Source organism: Acomys russatus, chromosome 21 (genome assembly GCF_903995435.1).
Source record: "Acomys russatus chromosome 21, mAcoRus1.1, whole genome shotgun sequence".
Lineage (NCBI taxonomy): Eukaryota > Metazoa > Chordata > Mammalia > Rodentia > Muridae > Acomys > Acomys russatus.
In genome coordinates this window covers 12,089,097-12,110,654 of record NC_067157.1, presented here as the reverse complement: position 1 = coordinate 12,110,654, position 21,558 = coordinate 12,089,097, and the positions used below count along the sequence as shown (strand labels likewise).

At 42.8% G+C, this 21,558-nt stretch overlaps 1 protein-coding gene across 1 annotated transcript; it reads left to right on the top strand.

Moving 5' to 3' along the window:
- The first annotated feature begins 5,104 nt into the window (after window positions 1-5,104).
- Tube1 (tubulin epsilon 1) lies at window positions 5,105-20,633 on the top strand. Its single transcript, XM_051164175.1, has 12 exons — window positions 5,105-5,216; window positions 5,319-5,392; window positions 6,014-6,066; window positions 6,682-6,739; window positions 9,896-10,011; window positions 11,393-11,514; window positions 14,351-14,538; window positions 14,720-14,895; window positions 15,937-16,077; window positions 18,523-18,663; window positions 19,008-19,182; window positions 19,950-20,633. The coding sequence occupies exons 1-12, from the start codon at window positions 5,192-5,194 to the stop codon at window positions 20,106-20,108; spliced, it is 1,428 nt and encodes a 475-aa protein (XP_051020132.1). The 5' UTR covers window positions 5,105-5,191; the 3' UTR covers window positions 20,109-20,633.
- The last annotated feature ends 925 nt before the right edge of the window (window positions 20,634-21,558 follow it).

The following is a 21,558-nucleotide window of genomic DNA, read 5'->3' as shown; positions in this document are numbered from 1 at the left end:
CTGTTTGGTTATTGGGGACTTTTGAGTCACTGAAGTTTTGGTTCTTACTCAGGAGATGGCCTTTAATTTGATTGGATGGGGCCAGCTGTGTTCTTTACCAAGGCCGTGAATAAAAACATGGTACCTAGTCAATTTGTTCTATTAGCTGATTAGCTGTCCATGAGCTATCCATAACTTGTGGTTTTTTTCAGGAATTGTTAAAAAGTTGGCCTAGTTAGGCAGAGTGAAAACCCGAAGCCAGTCATGGAGCTGGTCTAGTCAAACAACTGGGGTCTTTGGGGTGTTTGGGGTCCCTGGGGTTGGGTCCCTTTGCTAGAAGTGTTTATCTGAATGCCAATGAAAATTTTATATTGCTGAATAACTTTACTTTTAAGTCTTCAAAGTGCTTTTGAATTTTGTTCTAGAACACAGAAACATCTTGGCTTTTGTGGGGTTTTTTTGTTGTTGTTTTGTTTTTGGAGACCCAGTTTCCCTGTGCAGCCTTGGGTGTTGTTGAACTCACAGCCCACCTGAACCTTTCACTTAGGACTAATCCGTCTTTGTTACTTAACTCAATGATCTATGGATTATAAGGAGTCTTTGCTCAAGATGTTGTGAACATGAACTAGATCCAACCCTGTGAATTAATTTACTATATAGAATATTAATCAGCATTATAAAAAAAAAAAAAAAGAAGAAGAAGAAATCCTGAATTGGGAATGTAACTTAGTGGCACAGTGCTGGTGTGCACAAAGCCCTGGGCTCAATTTGAACCAAGAACTACTTTACTTACATTCATAAATATAAAAATTTTGTACTTTTCCTTCAGCTAATTTTTTCCTTAATTTTGGTTTGTTTGTTTGTTTTTTGAGACAGGGTTTCTCTGTGTAGCCTTGGGTGTCCTGGAACTTGCTTGTAGACCAGAGATGGCTTCAGAGATGATGGCGTACAACACGAAAACAAAGTGTATCTAAATGACAACCTGGAAAGCCACAGAAGTTCTCTCACATCCCTGTAGAGGTTGTTCAGTGACATCCAGGACTGAATGTGACAAGAGACTGTGGCTTCTTAAACTGTAGGGCCATGTAACCAAATGAAATATTTAACAGCCGTCAAAAGTTTCTCAACACACAATAATCAGAATTAATCTCAAATCAACCACATAATAACTTTGACACGTATCAGAAAGCATCATTCTGCATCCAGTGGGCTGGCTGGTTTCCATGTCCGGTGTGTTGGTCCAGGCACTGCTTGCTCCCAGAAGAAAATGGATAAACCTTGAGATCAAAGGTCCCAAGATGCCGTTTCGCTCTCAGGGGAGACCAGAGCACTTTAGGGTAAGGCTCATCAGGCACTAGGCCAGGTTCCCAGTCTCTCCAGGGGAGGTGCAAAGTGACAGCGCCTTGTCTGAGCTGCTGTGCGAAGCACTGCAGCGGAAGCAGGCAGATGTCAGAAACCTGCTGGTAGGCAGGTCTGGTGGCCAGTGGTGCTTCGCCAGGGGCCAATACCAAGCCAGCAGTGCTGGTGGAGCAGGCCCCAGGTCCACCACTGCTGCCTGACCACCCAGAATCCAGCAGCAGTTCCCCCCCACCACCACCACCCCTCATACCCAAACAAATGGAGTCTCAGACAGTCATGGTGGAGGACTGGTGAGCAAGAGAGGGAGCACGGGAGCAAGCCAGCCAGCCCTTATTTATAAACCTTGGGCAGCAGGGATGGGGCCTGAGGGTGAATGTGTCTGATTCGATGGGGCTAAGGGTGCCAGGATACTTAATCTACACAGAGTGGTAGATCATTAACATGCACTAACAGGGGGCCCTACCACAAGGAGAAAACAGTACTGCATTATGCTATAGATGAGGGAATAACTTCTAAGTATGATTAGAAGTCATTTTCTGGAGGCGAGGATCGCCTTAGCATAGAGTGGGGTACTTTCAGGGATTCCCTGTGCTGGCTGAACAGGTTCCTTATCAGGAAAGGGTCTGGCCTGTTATCTTCCTTGAGGGCTATGTGACACTCCTTATAAAATCTGGGGTTACCAGGTCAGGTGGAATGGGAACCCCACTGAGAAAAGGGAGTCCACCTTCACAGAGCGAGTGCACAGTGACTATCCAGACAGGTTGTACTTCAGCCTTACCCAGCAGAGTCCCACATGGCAGGGCTGGCATCTCTTGTACCAGGTAATTAATTACCCTGTAGCCTTGGTTCTGAGCCCACTTTGCACCACATACACCATCAAGACACACAATGCTAGACACAGCTCAGGAATGAGATGGTAGTCTATTAACTGCAGTTTCTTTACTGTCTGTGCAAAATTTTCTGCTTCTTACAGAATCATAACGGTTTAGTTATACAAAACAGCGATTTTAAATATTTTCCTATTGCCATCCCTCAGCATGGGTCAAATAAATTTATTTTTCGATGGTACCGCGTCAGAATGTTTGACTTCTAAACTTGATGTTTCAGTTGCTGACTTTAATTTCATTTTTCAATTATGAAATTAATTAGTAAGAGTTATTCATTTATATATATGAGCACTCTATTTGCATGTGCGTCTGCATGACAGAAGAGGGCATCAGATCCCATTATGAATGGTTGTAAGCCACTATGTGGGTGCTAGGAATTGAACTCGGGGCCTTTGGACAAGCAGCCAGTGCTCTTGCTGAGCCGTCTCTCCAGCCCTAGTTTATGAATTTTGCCTTGGGATTAGGAGAGAACTTCCAACAACTGCTGAGACGCTACATGACACTAAAGGTGGACTCTGCTACAGACCAACATCACGTGCCTAATGAGTCTGTCTCCGTTCTACCCCCTGTGACTGGGTCCAGAGTCCCGCACTGCTCCACAGTGCAGGGCACGTATGTAATTCTCCTTATATCCATCACATGCTTTGTCCATCTTCAATGGCCTCTTCCCTCCTCCTCCTCCTTCCACTCCGCATTCCTTCCTTTTATAGTAATGGTCTACCTAACCATCACTGGCTTTTTTCTTTTGCTTCTCTTTAGCACGCAAAAATATGTTTTGTTTTGTTTTGTTGAGACAGGGTTTCTCCATGTAGCCATGGCTGTCCTGGACTCACTTTGTGGATCAGGCTGGCCTTGAACTCATAGAGATCTGCCTGCCTCTGCCTCCCAAATGCTGGCATTAAAGGTGTGCAGCACCACACCCGGCAAAATCCTGTGAATCTATTTCATATATTAATCTGTTATTACTCTAATACAATTGCACCCCAAAATCTCAATGATTTTATACACACACACACACACACACACACACACACACACACACACACACACATTCTCTTGCTTGTAAGGCTAGAGACAACCTGGCTAAGCTGCTTCCATCTTGGCTAGCCTACCCGTGCCTACCCTAAGGTCCTGGTGTGCGCAATGTAGAAGGTTCCACCTCACCTGGCTATGAAGCAGACACATCTGATTCACTCCAGACTGAAGTTATGGTGACACTCGTAAGGGCCTTCTTGTAACTCCGTGCTGTGGGTGGCTTGTGGAGAATGGCGGGAGCTAGAGCATGGGCCAAGCTCTGCAAAGGCCAGAACACCAAGTGAGTTGGTACCAGAACCCTATTGGTCCAACCTGATCCCCACCGCAACCTGCATATTTGTCTAAGCTTGGCAAACTTTGGAAGCCCCAGATTTGGGGATCCAAAGTATCTGACTGTACCTTCACCAATGATGGTATGCTTACCAATAAGCAGGTAAGAGTAAAGCCAGCAATTTCAACTTTTTCCTATCTAAAATCTGCCCCTTAATTACAAAAGATATAAGAACAAAGGTATAAGACACTCAAACAGAAATATAAAAGGGCCTCAGCGATATAAACAACCACTACAGCGTCAAACTTCAAATCTTTCAAACGTGTATAATAACAAAACTATTATTTATCCTGGTGGCAGAATTAAGTTGTCTAAACAATCAAATGTTGTGGCTCACGTCACATTGTATACGTATCACATATCACAGCACATTAATAGCAAGTATAACTCAGCTTTCATTAAATGAAGACTGAAGGCTTTGTAGTTTCTCAGAATTTTTGTGAAAACTAATTTGGCTAATGTACTGGAGTTCTTGAGGATTTGTGTGTGTGCACGTGTGCGGAAGCAAGATGTGAAACGTGAACCGTTTTTCTTAATCATTCTTCATCTCACTTTAAAGACTTTTTCTACAATTAACCAAGCTCTGGTGCTCACAGATTCAGCTAAACTCTGGGGAACCGCCCTTCTCCACCCTGCCAAGCCCAGGGTTACAGGCGCCCCATTTTTTGTTTTTTGATTTTGTTTTTGTTTTTGTAAGTGCTGGAGGACTACATTTAGGGTCCCGATGCTTCTGTGGCAGGCATTTTACTGATTGAGCCATCTCTCTGTCCTAAATTCTTAATTTAGTTCTTAACTGAAATCTCGTGTAATTTGTTCAGTAAAAATTCAATGTCTGAAAATAACTGACTTTTCAAATGTTGTGCCCCCTTTTTATCCCATCCCTATTGTACATTCATCAAATGTCCTAACTTTGAACCCATCTTGTCTGTATCTTAGACCCTTGTCCACTGACTGTAACTGCTCTCCCTGTCAGCGCCACATGTCTTTTGAGTACATAGTGTATGTGTTTAATGACATCGCCGGCTGTATGAAGCTGGATCTCTATCTTAATTTATTTTTGAATTATCCAGAACCCTTAAAAGTTAGTTTGGAGAGGATACCGCTTTGGCCTCGGAACTCAGCTGTGCCATTTGTTCAGAGTGTCCCTAGTTTCGGTTGACCGCGGATAAGCCTATTTGGGCTTTCTCTGCGCTCTTCGACATTCGTTTTCTGTTAGAGAGCGACACTAGGGCAACATCCCAAGGAATCGGACCCACTGCCCTGCCTGCTAAGACTGTGAGCCTTTCATCAGTGTTCAACGCCCGTATTTAAAATGCCACCGCGAAACCTAGCTACGTTACCAGGGCCTCCGGAGCTGCAGACTCTCAAGGATGTTGACAACGCAGCTAGGATTTACCGGCCGAGGCCCAGTCGCTATGGTAACGGTTAGCCGCAAATGCGCTTGCGCAGAAGCCCTGCGTCCTGAAGAAACGCAGGCTTTACGATGGTGACTACTTGCGGCAGCGACGTGACATACGGCCGCCTCCCCGATCGTGTCTTTGAGCTCAAATGCAAGGGCGGGAGCGCGGCCTGGGCTTCTCCTGCTGGTCTGTGGGGCGGGATGACCCAGTCGGTGGTCATACAGGGTGAGCTACCCCGATCCGCGGGAACAGGGTCGCTGCGGAGCCCAGTCACCTGGTTACCACCTACTTAATGTCCTTCTCTCTCTTCCTCCCCGCTGGCTGCAGTCGGCCAGTGCGGGAACCAGATCGGCTGCTGCTTCTGGGACCTGGCGCTGAGGGAGCACGCTGCGGTCAACCAGGTACCCGTGCCCGTCCCCCGCGGTTCTCGCCCGGAACCCTTTGCCTGTCACCCGGTCTCACTGAGGGTCCTGGGTGAACTGGAACTCACTGTGTAAATCAGGCTGGTCTCGAACTTGCAGCGATCCTTTTGCCTCTGCTTCCCCCAGAATTACCACTGTCATGCACAGCTCACTTGAGCTTTTTGCCTGTACCGTAAGATGCATGTGGGCGAATGTGGCGAGTGTCTTTTTAAACCCACGTTGCTCCAAGTCACAGGCAGAAGGCTGTTGGTCTTAAGTGTCTCTAATCCTTAGCAGTCCTCCCCTTCCTCTTTCCCTCCCTCCACTAGTTTCAAAAGGCTGTAGGTGCACACAATAAAATAGGTTCCACATCAAATGATCGGCGTGAGAATCCCAAGACATGCTCACTTGGTGTACCAGCTGTATACTCCTGCAAGGCTTACTTCTTGCCTTGCTCTCCGTCAAACTTAATCAATCAAGGGTCCTCCTGGCGTTTTACTCTTCCCGCACAGTTGGCAGGATCAACCTAGGTCTCTTTTTCGAAAAGCCCTTTTAGTGTTGTAGAATTACTAAAATGAGAGAGAAAATAAACTTAAATGCTTCAGTTTGCTTTGTTTCCAGAAAGGGATTTATGATGATGCGATCAGCAGCTTCTTCAGGAACGTGGATACCAGGTAAGGGGATGGAAGGCTCTTGGGTGTCAGGCTTTCTTCTTTTCCTGTCGGCAGAATGGAGGGGTTCCTGAGAGGATAGTGGAAACAGCCCACAGTGTGCTGGTGTCTGCTTTACCTGCTGTTCTGACCGGAAGCATATTCTCCCATCACATTTTCATTCTATTCTGCAGAACAGCAGGCTTCCTTGATGGGCTTCAGGGGAAAAAACAAAACAAAAAGAACCTTTAAAGAGGACCCGCCCCTTCTGAGAAACCTGAAGTTTTCACTGAGGGGACCATGTTATGGGTCTAGTCGTGGCCAGGATTTGAAAGATTATTTTGCGTATTATTTGCTCTTCAAATATGCTAAAAAGAAAGAAAAGTGGGAACTGTCACAACATAGATTATCCACTTATCTCACAAAACTGGAATCTGGTGTTTTAGGTTCAGAGAGATGCCTCAAAGACCGATACCAGGACTGGCAAGATGGCTCAACTGTCTAAGGCGCTTAGCAAGGACTTGGGTTTGACTGCCCTGGAGCAATATGATAGAAGGAGAGAGCTGCCTTACTGTGTAGATGAAACTGACACTACCAGTCCTGGAAAAGCTCATGACCCTGTCTCACTTTGTCTTTCAGAGTGGCTGGTGATGGCGGCAGTATTTCCAGAGGAAGAATATCTTCTTTAAAAGCCCGAGTAAGACCCATAGTCTGGGACTCTTATTTTGAAAAGGGGCAGTGGAATTTGAGTTCATTATTTCCCTGCAGTTTGTTGCTTCCGGTTGTTAACTTAGTCTTTGGCTATTAGAAAAAGAAATCGGTTTAATGTTGTGTAGGGACCTGAGGTGCTAAGGGTCAGGCCTCTAAGGACCAGAGCAGTAGGGCGGCTTCTAGAACTGTTTCTTTGTCTCCGTGATCTCGATGTCCCTGGAAAGCGAGACTGTGTATGCAAGGTAGGACAGGACGGTTGGTGGACACAGTGATCGGTGGAGGGAGCCGCCGGGAAGCCTGAGAGATCACGCAGCACCAGCAGTTCCTAAGGAGAGACGCAGGTGCTTTGTAAGTGCTTTCTCAGCGACGGTCAAAGACTACAGGAGTGGCCTTTTACCCTCTCCTACTAGTGTTCCCATCGCCTTCCACCCGGCTCCCTGATGTGACAGTAAGAAAGAGCCAATCACGAATGCAGAGAGCTGGCATCCCGCACTTCAGAGAGAAAGGCACTTTGACATCTCCTCAACTACTGATTGTATGTTGCATCTTGGGCTAGTCACACACAAGGCTGTGAACGAGTCCTTGTCATCATGTAGCTCTGGAAGGGACTAGAGACGTCTGTATTCCTAGAACAGTTTTGACTGCAGACTGGGGGTGCCTGACTGAAGAATGGAACGTACTCTCAACGTCTAGTTAGTTCCCAAAGGAAGAAGAAACCGAGGGCTTGATATGTCTGAGGAGAGATCAGAAGAGCGGAGGAAGATACTGGGGCAGTGCTGACCCTCCTATCAGAACTCACTTGATGTGGGACCCAAACTGCAGTGTATGCTGTGCCGGTGGCCTCAAACAGCAAGCCAGTCAGAGGTGGCAGGGCTCCCTTAGCTGTAAACGGCCATGCCCCATATCAAATCAGTGTAATTTTTTAATAATCTTACACAGTTTGTAATCGTACATACAGTCTCTTCAGTTGACACTCTCTTGTTGGGCAGTGTCTGTATTTAAGGTAAAAATTGCATATTGTTGAATATATCCTTGAAAATCCCTAAGATTAACCAATACATACTCCTAGATAGTGTTGCTTATGTTTAAAAAAAAAAAAAAAAAATGGAACACATTTATAAACATGGTTGTAGGGACTAGAGAGATGTCAACATTAGCAGTGCTTACTGCTATTGGAGAAGACCAGAGTACAGCACCTAGGTCTGGCAGTTAATAACTGCTCGCTGCTCCAGCTCCAGGGAGAATCCCACACCTCTGGCCTCCTCTGATACCTGCAGTAGTGTGTACACAAACACACACATACACACACTTAAAAAATGACAATAAATCTTTAATACATAGTTCTGTGTGGCTGGGAGATGGCTGCAAAGCTCCTCTTCGAGAGGACTCGGGGTTTGACTCCCAGGATTTACATAGGCGCTCTGTTACGGGCATTCAGTGCTCTGTTCTGGCCTTCGCGGGCTCTAGGCTTGAGCATGGTGCACAGACATGATCTATGGAGGGGAAACACCCATACACGAAAGACACAATAGCAAATTAAAAGGCAGCCTTCCAGTAGTCCGCTTTCAGCCTCCTGAGTGCTGAGGTTACAGGCATGTGCCTCCACACCCAGCATCTTTGAAAAAATTTAAAAGCAGTTGCAGTCTTTGGAATATGGTATGTCCATTGTATCTCCCTTGTCTTAGGGTCTCTATTGCTGTGATAAAATACAATGACCAAAAGTAATGCGGGGGGGAAGCGATCTGTTTTACTTACATGTCCATATCACAGCTCATCATCGGAGGCCATCAGGACAGGGACTCCAGGGAGGAATCCAGAAGCAGGAGCTGAAGTTGCCCAGCCTGCTGTCTTACACCACCCAGGGCCGCCTGCCTGGGGCCGACAGCGCCTAAAGTAAACCGGGTTCAGTAGATTAAGTCAGTAAGTTGTTTAAACAATGTCACAGGCTAGCCGGAGCAAAAAGGAATTGCTATTTTAGACCATGAATTTTGAATAACTAGGCCCATTAAATCAACACATTTTTGCCAATGATAAGTAAGTTTGTTATTTTTTTCTAATGTAAAATCCATGTTTTGGGGCTTAACAAACTCTCGGAAAGCATTTTCTGCGTCTTTCTAGTTGTGAAACCATTTTCCCCATATAAAGGTGTTTCAGATACTGGAAGAAGTGGAAGGTGGTTGGCAAATATAATGGATACAGCAACATTTAATGGCCCAGTTCACTCAACTTTGGACATCTGGCTAGGCTTTATCATAGAAAAGAGTGGACCACTTCTGTTGACTAAGGCAGCTTCAGGCATTGCAGGTTCAGGACTTCCCATCAGTTTGCTGAGCTGTAATAGTTTCTCTGGGATTCAGAAAGACTTTGTTGATTAGACCAGAAGCTGACCAACAGTAGTGACTCGTGTGTGTGTGTGTGTGTGTGTGTGTGTGTGTGTGTGTGTGTGTGTGTGTGTGTAAGTGTAAATGGCCATTGCATGATCCACATTAAATCCTCTGGCAACTTTCCTTTGGAAAGTAAAAAAAGAAAAGTAGGATGAGGGAGCACATGGTGCTGTTGGCAAACCATTCCTCCTCACATTTGCTAATCTCCTTTAAGTTTATCTTTTGTCCTCTTGTTTTCTTAGTGTAGATTATCTCTATGTCGTTATTGTCAGAGTTAATAAATTTCACTTTGTGTTACTTGAATGAAGGGGCCTTGTCATCTTTAGCATCTGCCTGGTGCTTTGGCTAGACGTTAACTCACTTGAACTGGACATTTCTTGCCTGTAATTGTTCTATTTCTACTCCTAGTATGCAATGCATTAATACATCCTACATTTATTGAAAAAGTATGTTGGTCAGGATTACCTTCTAGATTTCTAAGACTCATGTTAGAATTTGGTTGAAAGGATTATTGAGTTCCTTTGTCCCCTACTGGCCCCTTTTGGAATAGAATTAAAAATTTAGAATCCACTTTTTAATTGGGTTCCATCTTTTTGAGCTGTATAAAATTACCATTTTAATTCTTATACTAGATTACATAAAGAAAAATGTTAATCTTAAATTGTGAAAAAGAATAGTAACTTTTAGCTCATGAATTCTCAGATGTATAGAGTAAACTGTGCTAAAGAAAGTAAGCCGGGTTTAAATTCTCTTTTCAGGCTGTTTTGATTGACATGGAAGAAGGAGTGGTGAATGAACTTCTCCAAGGACCACTGAGAGATGTGTTTGACAGCAAGCAGCTCATCACGGACATTTCTGGCTCAGGAAATAATTGGTGAGAGTGTACTGGATGCCATTTGAAAGCGAGTCGCCCTTACCTTGTCCTCATAGGTCCTGCTGGGTGAAAGCCAAGTGCAATGGCCACACAAAGCTCCAGCCCCCGCTCCTCATCTGAAGTAACCAGTTGACCAGGAGGATGCTTAGGGTGCCCAGGAGCAGCCCGGGGTTACTTTCACTCCCACTTCTACTACCTTTTTATTTTTTTATTGCAGAAAATAAACCATGAGAAACTGATTGAGCTAAATTCTCAAAGGTTTTAAGTACTTTTAAAAACTTATTATTCGACTGCTCAACTTGTTTATCTAAATCAATCGGATTAACAGACAGATGTAGGCCAAACCAGTATCCTCCTACATAGCCTGAGTTGGAAGCTGTTTTAACTCTGAAATATACAATCTCTTCAATGGGGAGAAAAACACCCCAACAGTTAAAGAATTCACATTGAACTTTTCGTTCAGTTGGTTTTTTTTTTTTTTTTTTGGGAGGGGGGCGGACAGGTTGTTTGTTTGGTTTGCTTTGCTTTGGGTTTTTTATTTGAATTCCATGTGTCAGGAGACCAGGAACAACCAGTCACTTAAGAAATGAGCCTACGAGCCCACCTACCAAGCTTCCCTCTGGTTGTATATAACTCAAGTCTTGTTTGCATTGTGCTAAAGCTGCATATAGCGTGGAGGTCACTTTTACTTTGTGGTGTTATCATAGTGAGACTCCAAGATTTGATCAGCTAAGACAACTTAGTCTCTTCAGTATCATTTTCAACCATTTGTCATTTTATCTAATAAGGTGAATATAACCAGTTTTTCGTATTTTAAACCAGATAAATTAGTTTGAAATTTTTCATTTTAATTATCTGTTGCATTGACCTCATCTGCATTTTAATATGTAAATTCACTGCAGTTCACAGTTTCAATGGAAACAAAAAAAAAACCTGAATTCTTACATTTTTTAAAAAGATTTATTTATTATGTATACAACATTTTGCCTACTTGTGTGCCTGATCAGCTGAAGAGGGCACCAGATCTCATTATAGATGGTTGTGAGCCACCATATCATAGCTAGGAATTGAACTCAGAACCCGTGGGAAAGCAAACAGTGCTCAACCTCTGAGCCATCTCTCTAGTCTGAATTCTTACATCTTATCTGGATGTAAGATAAATTTTTTAAAAACTACAGTTAATACCCATTGTTTGCTTATAAGGATATTTGAGAATCGCTGTTATATAACATAAGTAGGGTTTATTACATAAAAGAACAGATTTCTTAGTATGATTTAAATAGTTTTTCTATTTTTCTTCCATCTCTTTTATTTAGAGCAGAAATAATAAAATCAAAGTAATAAATCAACGATGTTTTTAAATCTGTATTCTTACTTTCAGGGCTGTGGGTCACAACGTTTTTGGAAGCCTTTACCGGGAACAGATCGTAGAGAAACTCCGGAAGTCAGCAGAGCACTGTGACTGCCTGCAGTGTTTCTTCATCCTACACTCCATGGGAGGAGGTAGAGTCACTCGTTTGCCTGGAATAAAGCTACATGCTAGTGGCAATTCATTTTGCAGTCATAACTCTTATTTCCATGTTTCTGATACTTGCTAAACAGAATTGGCAGGCATGTCCCGCCTTTTCACAATGAGACAGTGTCAGCCACAGAGTTCATGCTCAAGGATAACGCACCAAAACCAAATGAAAATCCAGTCTTAGGATGTTTCGTGTGTTTTGTTGGGCCACATTCATGGCTAGCCTAGGATACATATGACCCATGAGATGCAGATTAGATTTGCCTGATGGAGTGCCTGGGTGTAGAGCGTATGTTTATAAGTCCAGCATGGGGAGCCAGAGACAGATGGCCCTGGGCGCACTGGGAAGCCAGCTCCAGGCCAGCAGGAGCCTGCCTGCCTGCCTGCCTCAAGCAAAAAGGTGGCTAGCACTTAAATAACCCCTCATGTTGTCTTTCGGCCTCCATAGACACATGCTTATACAGTGCTTGAGCACTCACTCACACAGTGGAGCCTTTGTAAAACACATAGGAAAAAACTGAAATTATCACTATTGTCCAATTTTTCTTGTTTGTTTTGAATTGTTTTCTTTTTCGTTGAGATTCTTTTGTGGTATTTTCACCCACACTCCAGTATGTGTGCACTTTTGAAACATGCTTAGTAGCATCTGTGCTTGCTTTTTCCTCTATCCCAAGGAAAGTTGAGCTTTTCTGGCGTGTTCTTACGAGGCTTGCCATTATAAGGACACTAACACTCTTTTATTTACCATCTTCAGATCTTCCCAACCTCCCTCCAGTAAGAAAAGTGAAGATATCCAAACATAATGCTACCTTATTACACAAATTTTTAAAATTATTTTACCTCTCACATGCTAGGTTTCTTTTAAAATATATAAAATATTGCTGATTTTTATGAGATACTTTGAATTTACTTATAAATCCTTATTTCCTGTCAAAGTTGTTAGTGTTATTTTACTTATGTGTACTCGATGTCATACTCCGCAGGCATTGTTCTCTTCCGAAAATGTACAAGCATGTATCCCACTGCACTCATTTTAATAGGCTGTGTTTCAGTGGATCAGTAGTGTTAGTCCATGTTGTTACAGCTCATAAATTAAGTCGTGTCCCATAGAATGTCTTTCATTAAAAGTATTAGTACTGGATAGCCAAGCAGGGGATGGAGGAGTAGTCTGAATAATGAAGTCTGTAGTAGTAGTAGTAGTAACGGTAACAATAATAATTATAATAATAATAATAATAATAATAATAATGATGATAGTGAAGATAAATTATGTCAGTCAGTTCCTTAAAAATCACCCAGTACAGGCCAGGAGTGGTGGTGCACGCCTTTAATCCCAGCACTTGGGAGGCGGAGGCAGACGGATCGCTGTGAGTTCGAGGCCAACCTGGTCTAAAAAGGGAGTCCAGGACAGCCATGGCTACACAGAGAAACCTTGTCTACAAAAACAAAAATCACTCAGTACATGGAACTTAATAGCCCAAACTTGAAGTATGATCTACATTGCCTTGTTCCCCCAGGTAAGACTGTAATTTGGAATGGGTGTATTTTGCTCTCCTATTCATAAAACAGAAACAAGATGATGTGCTGATTTTAAAATAGTAATATCAGTAGGGTTTGGAAGAATAAAATAACATTATTCTTTCTAAAAACAGATTAAGATTTTACATTCTAGGGTGAACAAGATGACATTGTCATATACAAAGTTCATAATCAAGAACCCAGTAATGGAGTTTCAAAGATAGATAGATAGATAGATAGATAGATAGATAGATAGATAGATAGATAGATAGATCATGTCTTAGGTTTTAGATTGCTGGATTTTTTTGTTGGCCTTGGCTTTACATTTAACCACAATAAATAATGAATGTGCACATGCGCATGCATACACACACACACACACACACACACACACACACACAACACACGTATATGTATACATATATATACTTTTAATTGTTGTGTAATAACATAGCATGCATGCACACTGAAACAAGATTCTGGAAACTACTTATCCATACTGCACTTGCCACATTGCTTCTTTCTACTCTTTCAACTAAAGTCACTCTTACCAACTTCATCACTTGTTTCATAGAATTAAGTCGTGGGATCCGGTTTTTTCTTTTTAAGTTCTTAAAATTTTCTGAATTTGCATAAATGTGACTTTAAACATCAAAAGGTTACTAACAAGATCTCCAGAGTTCCTGCTTTTAAAAAAGTAGTGATAATATGTTGTGTTTGAAACTTACCAAGTCCAAGGCAGACATGTTTTATTGTGTGTTGCAAGTTGCTTGATGACATGATAGTTTTCTATGTTGTTGAGACAGTGTGTATCTTGAGACCAAAGGTGTCAATGTATTGTTGTTCTGTTTTTCAAGTTGCTTGCTGTCAGGAGTACTGGGTGCTATCTTAGTTGAACTTCTTTTTTTTTTCTTTTGGTTTTTCGAGACAGGGTTTCTCTGTGTAGCTTTGGCTGTCCTGGACTCACTTTGTAGACCAGGCTGGCCTCAAACTCACAGCAATCCACCTGCCTCTGCCTCCCGAGTGCTGGGATTAAAGGCGTGCGCCACTGCACTCACCTCCTAGTTGAACTTTTCATATTCAGGGGTTTTTTGGTATTGATTGACTTAAATATAAAAAATATTAGAGAAAGACATCACAGACTCAGCTCAGAGCCTGAGCTGGAACTCCAGACTAGGACCCTGCCTGTCTTGCTTATGCTCTCTCCCCTCTGAAAATTCTGCTGACAAACAAAACATTCTGGGTTCTTCAGAGTTACACTTCTAGCCATTTGGATTTTCTTCTTGAAATGTTAATCCTCAGGAACAGGATCTGGACTGGGCACCTTTCTGTTAAAGGTGCTTGAAGATGAATTCCCGGAAGTGTACAGATTTGTAACAGCAGTTTATCCTTCCAGCGAGGACGATGTAATCACCTCACCTTATAACAGCATGTTGGCCATGAAGGAGCTCAGTGAGCACGCAGACTGTGTGCTGCCCGTTGATAACCAAGTAAGAAACGGTCCGAATTCTGTTATATGCCTTTGTGTTTGTTCAGTATTCTCTTCAGTTTTTAACCTCCATCTAAGAGGAAAAAAAAATAAGTTTAAATTGTTTTTCTTTTCTTGCCTAGTAAAATATCACCTGAGTCAACTCATTAACAGTTTCTCACCCAATTATTTTTTTTCTCAAGTCTTTATTTGACATCATTAGCAAAATTGATCTTGTGGTCAATTCTGGAAAGTTGGGTACCACTGTGAAGCCTAAGAGTCTCGTTACCTCGAATGCGGGGGCTGTTAAAAAGCGCCACAAGAAGCCCTTTGACGCCATGAACAACATTGTGGCGAATCTGCTCCTCAGCCTGACAAGGTAGCCCTCTCAGGACACTTGCACACTCACTGTGATAGTCACACTTAATGGTTGTTTTATTCCTTTATCTATTCTAAGACAGCCACTGAGCTATAGGCCCAGCCCAAGAGCGTTTATTTAGTTGTTCTAAGTTGTAGGAGCTCTTTTTTTTTTTCTTTTTTCTTTTGGTTTTTCAAGACGGCTTCTCTGTGTAATCGCTCTGGCTGTCCTAGACTTTGTAGACCAGGCTGGCCTTGAACTCATAGAGATTCACCCGCCTCTGCCTGTGCTGGGATCAAAGGCATGCGCCACCACGCCCAAACATCCAGCTTTCTTTATTCTTTGTTTTTCTTCAGATTTTTTTAAAAATTTGTCCTTTGAGAATTTCTTACAACATATTAGAACATACTCACCCTCCTTCCCCTCTTCCTACCCAACGTTGTGTCTGTTTTTATCCCCACTGAGGCCAGTTTGTGTTGCCCAAATGCTCATTCTGTGTTGGAGTGATAAGCCAGCTTTTCTCCACTTGGAACATGAGTGGGCGTGCCGTGAGTGGGCGTGCCGTAAGTGGACGCGCCGTGAGTGGGCGTGCCATGAGAAGCAGTCTCATGGCAGACATGCGGCCTCTGCTGTAGGCCAGCTAATCTGTACGCCTTTATCACCTGTTCCAAAGCATTTCCATGGCTTGCGTCTCAATTTCTCAGGCATTTAAGATTGTGATTCTATGATTATAACTATATTAAGCATGCCTTTAATAAGTTTAATAAAATTTCCACAGTAAATAATTGACCTGTGTGTTTAACTCAATTTGAAGTCTGTTTAAATAAGATACTTTTACATATATGATGAGCAAGTGTAATAGGTGTTGCTTGCACTTTAGAAATCTAGAAATAGGAATTGCTAGGCATTATGTGGTATTTTAATCAGCCGTATACATCACGATAGTAAATTCTAGTGACTCAGAAGCAAGGGCTCCATTCAGCTCTGATCAGAGAAAGTAGCCCGCAGGATTACTCTTGTCAAGTGAAAATGTTTCTCACTGTTCTAACCTTGGCCTTTCAGCTCTGCAAGATTTGAGGGATCCCTTAACATGGACCTGAATGAGATCAGCATGAACCTGGTTCCTTTCCCTCAGCTTCATTATCTTGTGTCGAGCCTAACACCGCTGTACACGCTGGCAGATGTTAACATTCCCCCTCGAAGGTAAGGCAGGATTGGGACCTATTTTCCCAAGAACTTAAAAAGTGTTCATTTCAGTGAAAGTTTAGATTAGCTCACGTTATTTACATCTTTTTATTGATGAGAATCACAAAATACAGCTGGTGACATTTTCCATTAGTCAAATATTTATTTAGAAGTAAGTTGTTTTAAAATGTCAGTATTAAAATGAAATTAAGCTGGTAACTAAATTTTTAGACTTTTGAAGATTAATAGAATCTGGCAGACATGAGTCCTGACTCTGTTGCCAGCTATAGGATCTTGGGCAGGTGTCTTAAATTCTTCATCTTCCTGTGTGGGGGGGTAGAGAAAGTGGTATGTTTCAAGTTCTTACCACAGCCGAGCACCATGGAAGGCTTTTCTGGTACCTACTGCGTATCATTCCAGATGACTTTTGAAGATGCTCTTAGGGCCAGCACAGTAACACACCTTAATCCCAGATCTCAGGAGCCTGAGACAGGCAGATCTAGAGGCCAGCCTGGCCTACATAGCAAGTGACCAGCCAGGTCCACATGGTGAGATCCTGCCCCCCCACCCCCACCCCCAAGAAAAGGAAAGAAAAAAAGAAAAAATGCTCTTAGGCTGGCTGAGTATGGTGGTGTACACCTCCCATGTGAGCGTGTGAGGAAGGGTGTTCACGGGTTCCAGGGCAGCCTGCAATACACACAGTCAGACTGTCTCAAAATACAAAACCTGTGTGGGGGTGTCGCTCAGTTGGTGGGGTGTTTGCATTCATGAAGACTGAGAACACCCAGGGCCCACATGATGCCTCGCAACCATCTGTAACCCCAGTTCCAGGGGGTTCTGATGCCCTCTTCTGGCCTTCAAGATCACCAGGCATCAAGGTGGTGGTGCACAGACACACAGGTAAAACACATACACATAAAAAATAAAAATAAATCAATCTTTTTTCAAAAGAAGATACTTGTGGCTTATCCAGTGATGGGGAACTTGAGAAGCTCACACTGGTGTTCACTGGTGAAAGAACTAGAAAGGCTGTGCCAGACTCCAGTGGGAGACTGTGAGTGACAAAGGGGAAATTAAAGACTTTATTACATTTTTAAACTTTATTTTGTGTGTGCTGTGGTATCTTTGAAGGGCAGAGAACAACTTGTGGGATTGAGTGCTCTCCATCATGTGGGTCCCAGGAATCGAACCCAGGTCATCAGGCTTGACAGCATGCACCTTTATCTGCTAAGCCATCTTGTGGGCCTGAAGACATTTTTGTTTGTTTTAAGTTCTTTTTCTTTTTTTAATTGTGTGTGTGTCATGGGTATGTATGTAGAGTGAGTACAGCTGCCTGCAGAGGCCAGAGGCAGCAGACTGCCCCCAGGCCCCCAGTTGTAAGCTGCCCTGTGTGGTTGCTGGGAATTGAACTCACATCTTCTCTGTAGGGACAACACATGCTCCTAACCACTGAGCCATCTCTCTAGCCCTCAAAAAAAAAAAATTTTTATAGTTAAAAATTTGGCAAGACTATTACAAGTGATATTAATTTAAGCTAATAGCAAAATGCCAGTTGTGCCAGGCAGTAAATAGGACTCCTTATCAACCAACGATCCTACAGGGGTCTCAACAAGGGAAGCGGTGTGTGGTGAGCATAGATGGTGATCCCCGATGGCTCACTGTCATCAGAGCTCACTGGGCTTCAGAAAAATGTGCGCTTTTGTTTGGTTTTGGTTTTGTTTTTGTTTTTCAAGACAGGCTTTCTCTGTGTAGCCTTGGCTGTCTTGGACTTGTATCATAGACCAGGCTGGCCTCGAACTCACAGGGATCCATCTGCCTCTGCCTCCCGAGTACTGAGATTAAAGGCATGCGTCAGCACCACCCAGCTAAAACTGGCGTTTTTAATGTGGGCATACCCAGTGTGATTTGGTAGTAAACTTTCTTTTTTGGAGACAGAGTTTCCCTGTATAGACCCAGCTGTCTTGGAACTTGCTTTGTAGACCGGGCTGGCCTCTGCCTCCTGAGTTCTGGGATTAAAGGTGTGCAGCACCACCGCCCCACAGTAGTGAACGATTATGTAATGGAATTTTTATAGTTAAAGTTAATCCTTATTTCTAAGTTCAGCATAATAAGAAAGGAACATGCTTAATTTGATCTGGACTATTTCAAATTCAGTGAAGTCTTCTGTAATCTGCTTTGTATAATTAGATAAAAATAATACTGTGTCAACATTTTTTATTCTAACCGTGATAATTTGTTTTGGCTGTTTTTCATTAAAATGTGTTGAGTAAAGATTCACAAGAACTTCTTACGTGTTTCGCTAACATGTCGTGGCGTCCTTTTCTGTTGATGGCTCAGTGGGTTTGCTTGTTTTTCCACGTCTTCTGTACTGTAGGTAACCCACAGTCACCAGACCAGTCTATATTTTAATATACGTTTCGAAGAAAGATCCATTTTCTTTAAGTGGCGTTGCTTTCCTTGTAGATTGGATCAGATGTTCTCAGATGCCTTTAGTAAAGACCACCAGCTCATTCAAGCCGACCCCAGACACAATCTCTACCTCGCCTGTGCCCTCATCGTTCGCGGGAATGTACAGATTTCAGATCTTCGCAGAAATATAGAAAGGTTTGGTTTTTACTTTTATGATAACTTATGTGCACAGTTTGGGACAGTGTACTACACAGTAGTTAAGAAAGCCTTTGCTCAAATTCCAATAAAGTGTGACCTTATGTAAGTGGCTCTGCTCTTTAAGTACAAAGCCTTGGTTTGCAAGCGCTAAATGAAATACAGGGCGCTTTACCATATTGTCACACGACGCTGCCAGTTCTAAAAACTAATGGCAGATTCCTCACGGCACAGTTGGAACGAGCGATGCTTCCGCTGATGTCTGCTTAGCTTATGTGGACTGAGCTGCTGGAATGTGGCACCGTTAACACCTCAGTTCTTACCTTTGGGTTTCTGTATCTCAGGTTAAAACCTGCGCTGCAGTTTGTCTCCTGGAATCAAGAAGGCTGGAAGACCAGCCTGTGTTCAGTCCCACCTGTGGGTCACTCGCACTCGTTGTTAGCTTTAGCAAATAACACGTGTGTGAAGCCCACCTTCATGGAGCTGAGAGAAAGGTTCATGAGGCTCTACAAGAAGAAGGTAATTGCACGCTTTGTCACTGCACTTGTGGCAAAGGTGTGTTACCCATTGCAAATAAAGCCGTCTGACATTTGTTGTAGTAGTTGTAGCCAAGGAGATGTTTACCTATACTGATTTAAATCTAAATGAGAAATTCCGTGGATTCATAGGATTTAGGCTATACACTAATTTTGTTTTAAAACATCGTTTATTCTTTGACAATTTTCCATGAGTATATAATGTACTTTGAATATACTCGCACCACACTGCCCTCTCATCTTCCGCTTCCCTTTGGCCTTCCTCCCTGACAAGTCCTACTTCCGTGTCTCCCCTCTGGTGGTACACGGACTTTGAGTGGGGCTGCATCTTGCTGAAGCACGGGCAGCTTAACCAGTGGCTGCATCGCTGGGCGGGAACAGCTCCCCCTTCCCTAGCAAACAGGAACTCACAGTAGCTCTGCGCCAGGGGTGGGACCTCGTGAGCCCCTCCAAGCCCATGGCATACTGTTGACAGGCTGTATCTTGTGCAGCTGTCCGTAGCTGTTGTGAGTTCATGAGCACAACACCTATGCCATGTCTACAACACACGCTCACGTCACTCTTTCTCATGCTCCGGCTCTCTTATCCTTTCTGCGTTATCTTCTTCAGTGTTCCCTGAGCCTTGGAAGGCAGGCATGTAAGCAGAGGGATTAAAGTGCTCAGTGATTGCTTAGTCTCCACATTTTAACCAGTTATGAGTCTCTGTCTGTCCACTGGAAGGTAATCAACCTTACGACTTTCCCATTGCAGGCTCACCTCCACCACTACCTGCAAGTTGACGGGATGGAGGAAAGCACCTTTTCAGAAGCTGTGTCCTCTCTGTCAGCACTCATACAGGAGTACAGTGACCTCGACGCCACAAAGAGCATGCCTGTGTGTGATGTGCCCAGGCTGCGCGTGGCCTTGTGAAGGAAGAAGCTAAAATATGCAATTGCTACTTTTTTTCTGATTCATACTGAGTTTTGTCCCCTTTCCATTTTAGTATTTCCTGTGGCTCAGAAAGCCCAATTTGTTGTTCGTGGTATCAAAGTATCTTGTCTAAAGTGGTAGTTTCTGGTTTATTACATTTTTAAAAATACCAGTGTGTGATACCACTTCTAGCAATTTGTCAAACTTAAGAGCAAGCCAGCATGGTGGTGTACATTTGTAGCCCCACTGTGGCTGACATGCAGGAGGACTGTGTTCAGGCCAGCCTGGGCTGTGCAGCGAGAGCCCAGGTAGTGGGAGAGAGCAGTTCTTTTTCACTTTGCTCATTCATAGCCTCCTTTGCAGACCTGTCCAGGGATGACGCCTCAGGAAAGACTGTGCATATCATTTTTATATGTACACTTTATGTTTTCATACTCGGTTTAAGTGCCGGAAAAGTAGGTCCTAGGGGTCTATGGACTTCTCAGGGTAATGTTTGTTATGAAGACTTTGTCTTGTTTTTTTTGTTGTTGTTGTGGTTGTTGTTGTTGTTTTCTTAGTAATGGGTGTTCATACTCAGGAATGACAGCTTAGACACCTAGTGGCTTTCAGAATAAATAGTTTAAGCAGGGCACTGAGCATTGTTCACCATGCCCCATTTGCATACTGAACAGAACATTACTGAGTTTCATGTCTTCGTCTGAACTGTGTAGTAAATGGTTATTATCTACTGAAATTATTCCAGTCCCCATAGCTCTCTTTTTTGAATTTTTAATGTTGTTTTTAGTCATAATATACGTTTCAGTCCATTGGTTAGCTTATCTTTCAAGGAAATAGTTTTAGGACAAAAACTCTTTTCAAGCAAAAATAGTATATGCTTCCCTTATTAATGTGACTCCTTTTCTAAATAAGTGTTCTGGCTTTGGTTTTATCTTGAAAGTTTAGTTTTTTTATAGTATGTGGAATAAAGACTGCAATAATACAGTTATCAATAGTAGTCACAGACATTCCATTTTTCTCCTTCCTAGAAGAACCTTAACTGATACTCAGAACTTATCTAGTAATCTTGCTGTCCCCCTAATAATTACCATATGATAGGATCTGATAGACTGTTACCATTTAATTAGCAAGTACAGAATAAAATTTTAAATTATGTCTTTTTGTATCTATGTAAACTTTTTTCTTGTAAATTGTATTTTTTCCACTATGTATGAGATCCTTACATGGTCCCATGTATCTGTATATAACATAATTATAGGACATACTTGAGAAATGAGCTCTATTTAAAATCTTTCAAGCGTTCATTTTTGTTTTGTTAGAATTATTTTTTAGAAACGTCTAAAGGCACAAATAGAACTGCCAAAGAATAACTTCCAGTAGTCGGTCTTTCTGTTTTGAATCCATTGAAGAAACGGTTTACCCTTTAATATCCACTCCAGTGTTTGGGTTGTGT